This window comes from Parus major, chromosome 19, assembly GCF_001522545.3.
Source record: "Parus major isolate Abel chromosome 19, Parus_major1.1, whole genome shotgun sequence".
Taxonomy (NCBI): Eukaryota; Metazoa; Chordata; class Aves; order Passeriformes; family Paridae; genus Parus; species Parus major.
Genome location: NC_031787.1, coordinates 7,306,822 through 7,321,154, shown reverse-complemented (window position 1 = coordinate 7,321,154; position 14,333 = coordinate 7,306,822). Strand labels below are relative to the sequence as shown.

At 42.1% G+C, this 14,333-nt stretch overlaps 1 protein-coding gene across 1 annotated transcript in view; it reads right to left on the bottom strand.

Moving 5' to 3' along the window:
* Window positions 1-13,880, bottom strand: part of MED13 (mediator complex subunit 13) — a 54,551-nt gene extending 40,671 nt beyond the window's left edge. Inside the window, exons 1-3 of the mRNA XM_015646397.3 lie at window positions 13,246-13,880; window positions 11,140-11,374; window positions 898-1,066 (exon numbers count right to left, since the gene is read on the bottom strand). Coding sequence (XP_015501883.1) covers window positions 898-1,066; window positions 11,140-11,374; window positions 13,246-13,311 — 470 coding nt within the window. The 5' untranslated portion in view covers window positions 13,312-13,880. The remainder of the gene's footprint in view (window positions 1-897; window positions 1,067-11,139; window positions 11,375-13,245) is intronic.
* Window positions 13,881-14,333: the final 453 nt, after the last annotated feature.

Here is a 14,333-nt window from a genome sequence, read left to right as displayed (position 1 = left end):
ATAGAAACACACACAAACATGTGCTTCTGCTTCTTTTGCTCCAAAACAGCTTCTAAATTTCTTTCAAGTTTAAATTTATTGCAGAAGATGCCAACAATGGCCAACTCCACACCCAAAAAGCAAAGCCACTGATCTCAAAATTTCCTGCATGCAAGATTTAACACATACATAGACACACACACAAAAAAAAAAGCTACACAAAAACCCCCATCATCTAAGCTTTAAATTACTTTGGATTTTAAAAGCTGATTTGGGAACAGCGATTAAACTTGTTCCAGCTAACCTAGTTTTTATTCATTTCATTATTTATTGCTAGGCAACATAGACCGTGTCAAACCACGTTAGAACCATGAGAAGAAGTCCTTCCAATTTAGATCAAAAATTCTCTTCTCACCCTCCTCCCCCCCAGCATGGAGGCCACATGGATTCTTTTAACACCAGCATTCCCAGACACCATCCTTTTTCTGACCAGGAGCTGACATTCCAAACTCTCAGCATCTCCCATGGGATGCAATTTCTCCAAAGCTCAGGAAGGACCTGCAGAGAGCTCTCTAGAATGAGCCTTTCTTGGTGTTTGCAAGTAGAATTAGTTCCAGTCTCCTGCAGGTCCAGGGCAGGTATCTCTTCATTCAGGTATCTTTTTCTTCCTTTCTGGAAGACTCTACCTTCTTTCCCAACACCCATTATCCATGGTCTGCACATGTTTACCATATTTAGCATTACTTGCTTGCATCATAAGAAAGTTTTGAAGAACTCCAAAAAAGCAGAAAAATAAGAGTGAGCAGAGACTCAGACTCCAGAATAAATCATACCCAGGAGTCTCTCAATTAAACCTTTCTTCTAGCACAAAGAATAAACCCTCCAACTTCCTCAATAAAGCAAAATAAAGCCTCCTACCTTTTGTTGATGGGTTTCTCATCTTTCTCGTAAGGCTTCACGAACCATTTCCCGATGCGCACAAAGTTCCTGTTCATCAGACACCTCTCCAGCAGGTTGTGAACAGCTTTGAACAGCAGAGTGCGGCACTCGTAGGAGAGCCCGTTCTCCCAAACCCCATCTTCCTCTTCTGCAAGGCACAGGGGAAACAGAAACCAGCTTTCAATTCCATCCTGTTATTTCAGACATAGCACAATACCCTTTTCTCCCCCACAAGCTTTTAAGAGATATTCACAGTATAACATGCAACCAAAACCAGTCTGTAATGCTCAGATAACTCTACTTACTTTATGATAGAACTGCTAAAAGTGATCAGCTGTAAAAATATCTCGTCCTCCACAAGGAAAGAAGATTCAAGAGTTATTTGTACACAGAAGGAAACAAGCAGAAGTGGCATGTTACATATTTCAGCCTGCGAGAGCACTGTGTGATCCGTCTGTGAGGTGGCTCATGTTTTGGGGAGTCTGGATTACTCATTCTGGAGAAATAGTGCCAATTAAGATTAAAAATAAATTTACCAAAGCCAGATTTAACATATCCTGATGTCTTTGAGTAGCATTGACTGAAGATAGCCAGGAACAAATGTCAGCAATCAACTGAACCTCAATGATCAACAATTTGCTACATATGATGAAAAATGCTCAGATTCAGAATATAGGCAAGAGCAACCTGATTCTCCCCAGAAGACTCAAATCTGTCCTTTTTCTTTTTAAAGCAACATTAAAAATGAAGATATTTAAGCAGCCTAGCCCTGCTTTCTGATGTATACACAGAAGAGAAAAATCAGCAAGACAATGCCCAGTTCCTACCAATGGGATTCTGAAGTCAAACACTGACATTTTCTGTGCCCCACAAATCAAACACAGGCATGGAATCCAACTTGTACAAGCCAAGCTGATTTGCCAAATGGAAAAGCGAGATTTATGACAAGAAACTGCAACTTCTTCCACCACTCTGGTTCCTGCTCAGTGTTTGAACAGGGTCTGGAGGCCCTCAAAGCACAAGCACTGGTCCAAAGAGCTGCACTGGCACTCCAATTCCCTTACCCAGTGTCTTAGGCTGCAATGCAAGATGTAACCAAAAGTCTGTATTCCATTATCTGCTGTTAAAACCGGGAGGGGCAGCGTTCTTTATCCCTTCCATGAGCCATCCCAAGTAACTCCAGAGAGAAATCTTCTGTTAATGGGCCATTGAGTGTCCCTGCATGACTGATAAAACCCCATCATCCCAGTGGGAGATGCTCCATCAGTGGAGGAGCCCAGCATTCCTACCTGGATATAATCTGAGAACTGGAACACCACAGGCAGCCTTTCCCCACTGGATCCTCAGAGGAAAACAGGACCCATCTGCAGCACCACTGAACCTTCAGAGGAAAACCACACCTTTCTACAGGGTCACTGCTTCTACAGAACCACATCTGTCACTCCAGGAGAGCTGCAGTCACCATTAATGAGACTGCTACCAACACCCTGACCAACAGGGTGTCAGGTTGAATTCTGACTCTCAATGCTTTTTGTTCTACTGCACTTTATTTTCGTTTTTCTATTAAGCTGTAGGGAATTTTCTTTTGTTTAGTTGTGTTTTTTTTGGTTTTGGGGGCTTTTTTATTTATACATACTAGTAAAGAACTGTTATTCCCATATCTTTGCCTGAGAGCCCATTAACTTCAAAATAATAATAATTCAGAGAGGGGGTTTACATTTTTGCATTTCAAGGAAGGTTCCTGCCTTGCTTAGCAGACACCTCTCTTTTCAAACCAAGACATGCAGGTAAAGCAAGGGACATCTGAAAGTTCCAGGGGTGTCTCTCAGGATATATCTCATATCATTCATCCACAGCAACACTAATAGAGGATAATAATATAATAAAGCTTGAGATACTGTCCTTAAATCACTGGCAATCAGATCTTAGCTTTATGGCTCTAATTCCTTGTATTTTGTGGTTTTGTGTCCCTCAGAATTTACTCCTGGTCTCCTTGGACTAACCTAGCAGAGTTACTCTTCAAATGCCATTGCTTTTATACTCCAGGTAGCAGCAGAGACGGGAAGCTTGTCTGACATAGATAAGGAGACATATTTTTACTCCAGTCTCTGGATAGTCATGGAATAATTTAGGTCGGAGGGGACCTGTGGAGGTCGTTGCTCCAAGCTTCACAGGGAGCCCCACGTGGGAACAGGTTGCTCCTGTCACATCCACTGTCCCTGCACACCTCCAGGGACTGGGGCTGGAGTCCAGCTCTGTCTCAGCACCACAGGCCTGACAGCAGTGCCCTGCCTGCTCCCCTCGCCCTCACATTTTTGGTTCCACTGCTTTGCTCCATGGTCAGAAAACCTCAGCAACACAGCCAAGTCCTTACATTTTAAATCCCTCTTGGAAATGAGCCCCTTCACCTTTCTCTGGAAGCCACTTACAAGCTTAAAAGGTTGCAATATTATTAACTAAAGTCTTGATATCCTTAAATTAGATAGCGTCTAGAAAACCAGACACCTAAGAGTTTTAGTTAGGGAAAAAAACCTTACAGATTATTTCAATAAACAATATTTAATACAGAGATGACAAAGAAGAGAATTTCAATGCTATTGGAACCAGAACATGGTGACCACATTTGTATTTTGCTATATTCCACACAGGGAAAAGTACATTTCCACACAAGGCCAGTATTGTGAGTAAGAGAAAGTTACTCCCAGTAACTCTGAGGGACAGAATAAGAGTAAACAGACCTGCCCCATCATTTATAAAAGAGGAGGTGTGCATCATTATAGATGAATCATTCCGTGAAATAATTTTCTGGGAAAGACATGGAAAAACAAGGAGCAGCATTTCCCAAAGCAGAGACTTCACCACGAGTTTCCCACCGCACCGCCCTACTCCAGAGCTGGAGTTGAGCAAAAACTTATTTTTAAAAACCATAAAGCTACAAGATAACACAGTAACTCACTAAAGAAACATCATACACCGCTCTTGTAACAAAAAGCAACAAAAGTCCAAAGTCAAAGGGTGTAAAGTGCCCGTGCCAAGCACAGAGGTTGCTCCCCAGCTGCAGCTCTGGTGGATGCCCAGGCACAGCCCTGTCCCACAGGCAGCAGCTCTGCTCCAGAGCGGGACCACAAAGCAGCTCAGCAGAGCAAACATTAACTCCAGAGCTCGCTCATATTGGACTTTAGCTGCACAATAAACTCCTCACCATTTCAAAGGTTACAGACTTGGTTTGTACACGGCTCTTGTCATTTCAAGGAATCATTCCAAGCACATCCCCTGCATCCAGGACCTTCTAGAAGAGGGAATGGAAGGAGCTAATTACAGTTTTTATGCCTAATTTTGTTTTGGCGTATCAGTGTAGCAATGCCATGGGAGATGCTGAAATTGCAGGGATACTTAAGGGACACAAATCTTGTGTTTTGATGATGACACTGTGGACACAAAGGAGAGGTTTCCATTCTCTGCAGTCAGGTGCTTCATTTAGGATGGATGAAGCTTCATTCAGGATCAGCTGTGCTGACCACCAAGTTATGAGTAAGTTTCCATGCAAGAACTTGCCACAAGATGTAATTCTGGAAAGCTCTCCTCTCTCAGATTACTGCAGAACCAGAGAACTCTTAGCTGAGTGTGTTATGTGGAGAAAGTATAAGCCTTGAGATGGAAATCACAATTAAAACTCCAATTTTTGCTCACCAGACCACCTGCTCTGAGTGAAGTGCACCTTGCCACAGAAGGGGAAGGTAAAAGAAGCTGTCAGTGCAAGAAACCCTCATTTCAGAACATTATTCAAATTCATGCAAAAAAACCAGCAATAAGTATTCTCTGACTTTCTGAAGTCTATTTAGTCATTCCCCTCCCCCCATTTTTAGTGGTGGAGAGAAGCAAACATGACATCTGCTCACATCTGCCAACTATTTTTCTTCTTAATTCAAATTGTTGTTTCTCGACATGAGAAAACCCCTCCCACTTAATAGAAAATTGTACACAGCAAACCATTCATTAAAAGAGGGGGAGAGGAAGAGGCACTTTTGTCCTCTAATCATTCTTAAACAATAAATTCAAATATTCAATCTGATAATGCTAACAAACCAAAAGAAGTTGCTGACTCATTTTCAAAAGGTGCTAAGCCACAATTTCACTTTGGACAAGTGTTATCCACAGAAGTGCTCTGGCAACCTGAAGGTTACAAGTACTTTATTTTTGATGAGTTCTCTCAGCTGTCCAAAGCACTCAACTCTTCCCCAGCACACTTATTTTTATGTCAATCCATTAAACAATTTATACCCATATCCCACTGCTCCCTCTCTCTTTACATCACATATTAGACAGAGTTTTTCTCAAATGAAGCTAAAAATTATCAGGAAATGAAGAACTCATGGAAACAACGGCCAAGAAAAAGCAATTTGCACACTACACATAAATAAACTTTTTCAGTCAGCACCTTCTCAATATTACCAATTTTATTTGAGGCCACTTTTCTTCAGAACTTTTATGTTCTCCTTTCCATTCTTCCTATAGTTCATTTGAACCAGTAAAGTTCATTTTTACTGATTATGCCCTTCTGTGTGGTGCTTTCGAAGAACCAAAAAAAAAATTGGAGCAAACTCAGCATATAAAACTCTAGCAATTTTTAGTGAATTCTGACAAAAGAGTATCTTTAAACATTATAATTTAATTTATGTCAGGTTTTTAAGCCTATTGCTATTCACAGATCTTTAGCCAAAATTATTAATCAAGGGTTTCTAAGAAGTAATACATACTATATATACATATATATACACAAATCTATATTGCAACAGATAAACATACAGCCTTGAAAATGTAATTTTTAAGAAGACTTAAGAATATGGATTTCCCTCCTTCCTTTAACACACAGGACACCAGTAAACACCAGTTCTTGCACAAGATGAGTGTTTACTACACCATTAAAAATATCTTCCTAATGCTCAATGAACCTCTAAAATAAACTATGCAAAGGAACAAAGCCTCCACTTTGGACTACAATTCCTCCCAATTACTTCAATTACACAGGAAAGAAATCCATTCTTTCATATCAGGATTGAGACTTGTCTTTTGGAAACATTTCTTACTTCACAGGCTCCCCTTCTTGCCATTATATGACTCTGCCAGTTATAAAAACACTGATACAAACCTGATTTACACAATTAAACTTCCTATATAAAACTCAGATTCCAAGGGAAGCAAATAAGTAACGTGAAACTGCTGCTGTACACAATATTGTAACAATATGAAAGATACACTTTGAGTAAAAGTTTTCTATTTAAAACCCCAAATTTTTGAATTAAAATACTTTCAACTTCTCAAAGTGAGAATTACCCATCAAAGCTACTGAAATACTGTTTTCAGGGCCTACATCCCTTATGAAACAAGTGAGAAGCAACAGATTTTGCAGAGAAAAAGGAAAATAATACAATTTTAAAACACCAATAAAAGAATGTGAGTAAGACAACCGAAGCTTGCTCCTATTGGAGTGGTATCTGTTATCTACACTCACTGAACAGAATCTGAATCCAAGGCTCTGGATACCCAAACTGTCCAAAATGCCACAGTGAATGTTCAGCACCATTCCAGGTAGGTTTTTGTGCTGTTTGGTCTTTACCAGTATCACACACAGAGGTTTTATGCTCTCTACACAGCAGAATATTTTCTAAATCCTGACAATTTAAAAGTAGAAGCTTTCTGTAAGAGTTTAACCATGGCAGTTTATAAAGATAACAAGGTAACTCCTCTTCCTTCACCATTTGTTTGGTGTAAGTTTGGCTACAGAGCAGCAAGAAAAGCTGAAAAACTTCCCAGCTAAATGATCCAATATCCTCCTCCTTCACCAAGTAATTCCATATGCAGGTAGATGTAACAGTGTAAGTAAAATATTTCATTGCTCTGATTTATCCAGGTCATTATGCATGTGACATTGTACACACAACCAACATGACACAATGCCAAATCCTCACTGGCTGTGACAAAGCATTTTTCACCTGACTCCACAGATATTTCATGTGCACGTTGGTCAAGGAAAAAAAGGCAGGGGGAAAGTTAAATCTTTGTCACCTTTGAGCTCACAGCAAGTCACAGAAGTTTGATAAAACTGCTTCAGTAATTTTTGCATAATGCTTATCAGCAGTTTTGCTTAAGTGGCTACATCTCTAACATGGAGGACTAAAGAAATGCTGAAGCATCAATGCAGCAAGAACACTTGGAATGCCTCTCCTGCCTTCCTGCCTGCCACAGAACACACAGATCCTTCCCAGACAAGGGGCTGCAGCTCACCGGGCTCGCATCAGCTGCAAAATGTTTTAAAAAGCATCCTTTCCTTTTTTTCTTCTTCTTTTTTTTCTTGGGGGGTGTGTTTTTTGTAGAAGTTAAATGATCTTAGGGAACAATTGTTATTTTAAAAAGCATCACTGGCTGAACTCTTTTCCAAGCTGCCTTTGCCAACTCCTTGCAACTGGCAGGGTTTGCAGCCCCTTGGAATGATAACTGGCTCATGCTCTGGTTTCCATTGTCCTGGAGTAATGAGACACTCAGTGCTGACATCAGCACAATCTCACTGATTTTTTGGGGACAAGGATTTGATCTATAACGCACATGCATCAACAACTACACAACACATATTAGTCTTTGCTGCCATCACTGCTTTTACCACAAAGACAAGCATCAGGATTCTTCCAAGCTCTCTTCCAACCAGCATTATTTTTATACATTTCCCCCTCACAGAAGCATGAGCAAGATTGCTCAGCAAACAAAAACTGATTATCTTGATATATGACAGACAACTCTTTAATTTTTAAAGTAAATTAAGCAAATTTAATAGACACCAAAATGAAAAAGATGCATCTTGCAGCTCACCATTTAAAAGATGCAATTTGAAGGTCAAAGCCATATAGCAGCATTCCCCTATCCCAGCATTAATCAAATTGTAACCATTTCCTTGGGACTATGTCTTGTACATAATTCATACCCCACTGTTCTCAGGTTTAAAATCATCTACTGCCAATTTAAAAAAATATAATCCAAGTGTAGAAGTAGCCACATGAAAATAAGAAAGAACCTTTCTAATAAAACAACTGCTGATCGGAGCCATGAGAGACCATTGCCTGCTGAAATTGGAAGAGATGTCCTACTTTAGGGTTTGAGTTGCAAGAATTACTATAATCAAGCCTCACTGTCAGAACAAAAACATAACCTTTGAGGTTGTTAGAGGCTAAAATAACATTTCACTAACTTCTGTCTGCCTCTAGCTACGTTGGGTTAGAAATAGACCTCTGTTTTTTTGGCTGTATGTACAGTGAGTAGGTTCCTAGGGAAGGGAAAAAAATAAATGATTGAGTGAAGTCAATATTCCTGATCAATCAGCATCTCTGAACAAGTCTCCTTTTGACATGCCTCCAGGCAACAACAATCCCTGACCATCAACAAGACACTTATCCAAGGCTTGGAATGAGAACTCCGACACAGCCATGAGCAGGATTCAAACGTGACTCCAGGGCAGAGAGTGAACTTCCAGAATGTCCAGCTGAACACAGAGATAGCATTTATTTCTTCAATCTGATATGCATAGATGTACATTCACAACACTGTACATCCCCTGGTGAAAGGATCTTGGGAAGGGGACAAAAGGGTTCTGGAAGGCTGACATATTTCAAATCCCCCAGGGCTGATAACCAAGACGTGTTCCAGTCACTGAGCACCCATTGTTCACTGAAACTCCACATCATCAAAAAAGTCAGAAACTGTCAAAATACCAATATCTCTTTAACAGGCAGAGTTTCAGACCAAAGGGAGCCAGAATCAAGAGTTATTAACATGGCTCTGGCAGATTTCTCACCAGGGCTCTCTCAAAGGCCACTTCCCCAGGAGAAATCGGTCCAAAGGCACTAAGGGACAAACTGCTCCCAGATTCTTCCCTCTCCCCATCCTCCAGGACAATCCTTCACCTATCCAGCAGCAAACTTCTAAATGAGGCAGCACCTCAACCTCCAGCAGCAAACAATTTCCAATCAATTTTGCAGGTAACAAGGCTGTGCTAAGAAGTCATTTATCATTCCTATTGAAAATGTAACACGCAGTCATTGGGAGAACAAGGCAGTGTGAATTACCAGGAGAAATTGTCCACCGATGAAAAAATCCATTAGGCTACGACAAAGGTCAGATAACATTGTTTGGGTTCAGCCATAATTCTCTCTTCTATGAGATCCACGTTAAGATTTTGTGTAACAGCAAAGAGAAAAAGTGCAGGTGTGGGCACCCCTCAGCCACCTCCTCTGCCATCCAGCTGAGGAGGATCTGTACCAACTTGTGGGCACAAGAGCCTCACACACACTCACAAATTCTCTTTTTCATTCAAAGAGGACAAAACCATGTTTGCAGAGCCCAAGGTGTCAGACACACCTCCACACAGACACAGGTGACAGGCTCAGGAGTACCAGCATTACACAGGACACGTGTGGAACAGCTCTGGGGAAGCACAGGCACCCACAGGTGACCTGAACAAAGAAAATACCCAAAGACATGGCTGGGAGACTCTAATCCTCCACTATCTCTCCCTTATACCCTAAGAGAGGTTAAGAGTTGGTAAGTCCCTGGGATGATACCTGCTTATCTACCTGTGCAAAAGGGTAATTCTGGACAAGCACAAACAAGGTGCTGATCTAAAACTCCAGCTACAAACCACTGCTGTTTTCAAACATCCCTCTGTGAAAAATCACAGCAGACAGATTCAAGAGCTGGCAAAGAAAGTTGCTCAAACAAATAATTTTAGTGGTTAGGTAGCGCAAAATCACACTTTCCAAATGTCTTAAATTTCATTGCATTTCCCATCCAAAATTTGTCTTGATATAATCCCACTACCAGAAGCACACCAAATTCACACAGGTCCTTCCACAAGTGTTGGTCTTGGCTCAGGGCAGGCCCAGGCCAAAACCACCAAGCATTGTGTCTAAGTTACATCTCAGCCACACAAAGGATGTTCCCTGCTGGTCAAAACTGAGGTTATTTATAGGTCATAATAAGGAAACCTTAAATGCACTAAAATATCAAGCACAGTACAGTGCAAGAACCATTTAAAATGAAAAGTTTGTAGGTCCAGCACACACAGGAATAAGAGCAACAAGCCAATCTTTGAAGTCAACAATTCAAAGAAATAAACATCATTTCAGTGCGTCAATTGTTTTTCTGATCACAGTATTTTTGTATAAAAATTCCACACATTATTAAAATGTTTCAAGTCAACTTCCTCAGTGGCAATTTAAACTCCTGTTTGTTCTCCAACTTATCCACACACACACACACAGGCAGCATTAACAACTTCTGGTTACCAGGTCACCAAACCTTGGTCTCATTTTACACTTCAGTAATCTGAATACTGTACATTATTTGAAAGGAAATTAGAGTGATGTGTTTGTTGGGGTTTTTTTTTCCCCTTGAATTAGTTCAGTCTCACCTTTAGACTCACCCAATTTAAATATCTAACTTCGTCACCTTGCTGATAAGCAGCTGGAAACCATCTACGTGGGGAATTGAGCTCAATAAGCAAACATTTCCAAAGGAAGGTGCCAAATTTGAAGTACGACATTATTGAGAAATACAAATATTGTCAGTCTTTCAAAAGGCTGGGTTTGAAAGCAGGTTCAGAGCACCAGGAAAAGGGTGTGAGAGAAATCATAAAAACTGAAGGTTTACAGATTTTTGCATGGAAATAGCTGGTTAGTTCCAGGTGCCTCCTTCTGAGGGCTCCTCACTGATGGTGTAAATTCCAACCAAAACAACTCCAAACAGTTCAAGAGCTGTCCAGATCTCTACACTTATTACATAATAAAATGAGCTTTACTATTTGAATTTGAAAATTCTAATTGCCCAACAAAAGGGATCTTATCAAAACATGTTTAAGGCATCACTTGTGAATCACAGGCACAGCTTTCAGCACAGCTTTCTCATGAAGAAGCTGCCAAAACTCATAGGCTTGTGTTTTGGTTTTTTCAAGGGAACAAGTGGGGAGCAAAACTCTTTTTTCTTGAAAATCCAGCAGTCCAAGGTGAGCTGAACACAGAGTAGATGGTTGCTCATTGCTGTAAGAATTTGCTGAGTGTTACAGCAATAAATTTGTCTTTTCTAGAGACAACACTCCATCTGGTACAGGTGTCAGAAGCCAGCCCTAAGCAGCAGAATCCTTTCAGTGACCAAAGGAAGGTGTGACCAAGCTCCTACCTGAGAGATCATGATGGATCAGGTCAGCAAAGTTGGGGTCATCCCCCCACCAGAATATCCAGAGCTCCCTGCGCCCAGGCCTCTGGTCCCGGCGCCAGACACTGAGCACGTCGGCCTTGAGGCAGCGGCTGAAGCTGCTCAGGATGGGATCCTCCTCCGTGACCGGGAACAGAATGGGGGCAGATGTTGGGCCCTGCCACACGTAGCGCTTCCATTTAATCCCAGTTAGATCAGCCTGGGGGAAAGAAAAGAACAGTCAAGTTGCAGGCACCTCCAGCAAGCACATCCCACTACAAGGTGATGGCACAGGGAGAAAGGGAGGATTGAGCCCCCAGAATTGAATGGGAACCACATCGGTAAGTTTTGTGTGCCTTAGGAGATAAAGTGGGAACAATCAGACATCCTGCTTTAATAGCTCATTAAATAACTGCAGTAAAGCAAGAGCTGCTCATTTCCACTGCAGCTATAACGTTACACAGAGAAAAATCTGATTTGATTTAAAGTAAAAGAGTGAAAGAGGAGTGAGTAATGTTATTATTCACAGACTGCAAGTGTCCAGTCTCCTAAACACTTGCCTTAGTAAAGAACATCTTTCTTTTTGCTTACTTATGCATACACTGCCTTTTCCATCCAAGATTACTCCATGGAAATAGGTGATACAGTAAATCACACATTCTTCCAGCCATCTACCACTTGGGAAAATTTCACAAGTTTCTCCATTGTAAAAAATTCTCTGTCTCTCCCTCTCATATTCACTAATTTTACCAAGAGCTATCACACTTTTCATTCCTCACACCACATTTCAAGAATTTAAACCCTCACTTTATCATTCAATTATGTGTTAGACCTGCAACCACAATGATAATGATCCACTAAACCCCTTCCTAGGCTGAAATTAATTTGATTTTACATAGGGAAAGAGTTACTACTCTGTGTAATGGCAAGCAGACAATTCCTGGATTATCTACACCACAACAGCAAGTTTTAGCACACAGTTTTTTCCATCAAGCACAGGCACCTTAAGGCAGGTACAGGAGGCATTGCCCCGGGTTCTCTTTGGGAAGGCAGAGCAAGGCAGGCTGGCATTTGCTAAGAAGTTACTATTTTTTGTCTTCCCAATATGACAACACACAAAAGATTACTGCAACATTTAAACCTAACATGGCAGCCTCCCTACCTTCAGCTGGAGAACAATTTAGATGAAAGGTTGTCTGCAACAGTTGCTACTTTAGAAAGACTTTCAGATTTAAAATTGCACTATTAATCTGGAGCTGCAGGCCTGATGCAGGCTGCAGACACAGCCAGGCTGTCCAGATTCCCCTCCATCCAAAAATATGAGTGGCACAGTTTGGCACAGGATTGTTGTAACAATCTCTAGAATCATAAATATCAGGCAGGCAGCTAAGATTAGCTCATTTGCATTAAAAGCTGATGAAACAGCTCAGCACAGACACCAAAAAATTGCATCACAGTCCAGTTATATCGAATTTACTTTTGGAGCTACCAAAATTCAACAGTGTGAACGATTTGATACTTGGGGTAAAAAAAAAAAAAAAAAAATTAAAAAATAAAAAAAGACTACAAAATGGAGCACATCAAAACACAAGACAGGGAGGGCATCACCAGAATAAAAACAAGCAGGGAAAGGGATCCGTTTAGAAGCGAAGAAGAAGGGAGGTTTCGCCTCGGATTTGTCTGGGATGCCACGAGTGGGGAGGAAGAAGAGAAAGTTCCCCGAGATGTGGGGCTGGGAACAGCAGCAGCTCCTTTCCCCTGCGAGAAATACCCCGCTCAGAGGCAAGGATAGGGGAGAAAGGAGGAAAAGTTGGAAGGCACGGAAAGGGAAGGAAAAGGCGAGTTGCGGGGAGGCTACTATCCAGGAAGAAAGCGGAGGGAGGGGCGAGGCGAGACAGACAGCGATGGAGGGGAACCAGAGGGGCATGGGAGAGTTGGCTGCTCCAGGCAGGGCCTACTCCGAGGGCTCATCCAGCAGAAGCTCTGCTAAAAATGGCTGCTTTGCTTCCACTGCCCCTTCCCCCTCCCCCAGAGCTCCGAGCCCTTCCCTCGGTGGCCCCGGGCGTGTGTGCGCCGGGGGCCGACACTCACCAGGCAGAAGAGGTTGGAATGGCAATCCTCCAGGCTGGCCCCGTTCGGCACGAAGCAGGAACTCATCCTCACAGCCACAACCCACACGCCATTATCCCACAGCCTCCGACAAGAAAGAAAGAGACAGACAGAGAGAGAGAGAGAGAGGGAGAGAGGGAGAGACAGACAGCGAGAGGGAAAGGGGGAGGGGGGCTCTGCACACGCACAAATAATAATACAATTAAATAAGGGATTTACAGACACACGCACGAGAAATAGTGGCAGGGAGAATAACCCGCGAGGAGAGACAGAGAGGTGTGGGAGAGGGGGGTAAAAATATAATAAAAAAAAAATAAAATTAAAAAAAAAATAAAGAGGAACTCAGAGCGTTTTCTCGTCTTCTGGAGCTCAATCGGGGGTGTAAAGCCGCCGTGGAAGGGGAGAACAGAAAGAGGGAGGTGGTAAGTAATCCAACGACGGGAGATTAAGATCAAAATCCTCCCTGTTCCTCTTGTCTTCTCGTTCGCATAAGGAGGGGAGGAGAGGAGGTAAGGTGAAGGGGTAATTGATCCAACAAGAGAATAAAAATGGGGTAATTAATCCAGGGGGCTAGGGGTAAAAATCAGTTGACATCCCTCCTTCCTCTCTTCTCAGATGCCAAGCAAGAGAAGCAGGAAAAAATAAATAATCCAGCGGGGGCAATTAATCCAGAACCCCCCCTCCTCTTCCTCCTGTTCCTTTAGTCATCAGATGAGAAAGGGGCAAATTGTGGAATGACTGGGAAGGATTGGCCGTGGGAGAGAGAAAAATCCAGGCTCGTCTCTTCGGAGTCCGAGGGCAACAGGGTGTGGGGGGGTCAGATTCTTCTCCCCTGCTCCAAAAATATTCCAAATAAATTAAAATTTAAAATCATAAAAACAAACTTCAGGGGCCAGAAGCAAGGCCAGTCTGAAGAATTCGTAAATGCAGAGCAAGAAAAATTTCCGGGGGTGTACCCCAAAAAAACATCTGCGGGGGCAGGGGAGGGGGGAAGGTATTCCTTGAGAGAGAAAGGCCGCAAAAGTCTCCTTAGCAGCCCAGCGGGGGATTAAATTCCCGTGTGGAAACCC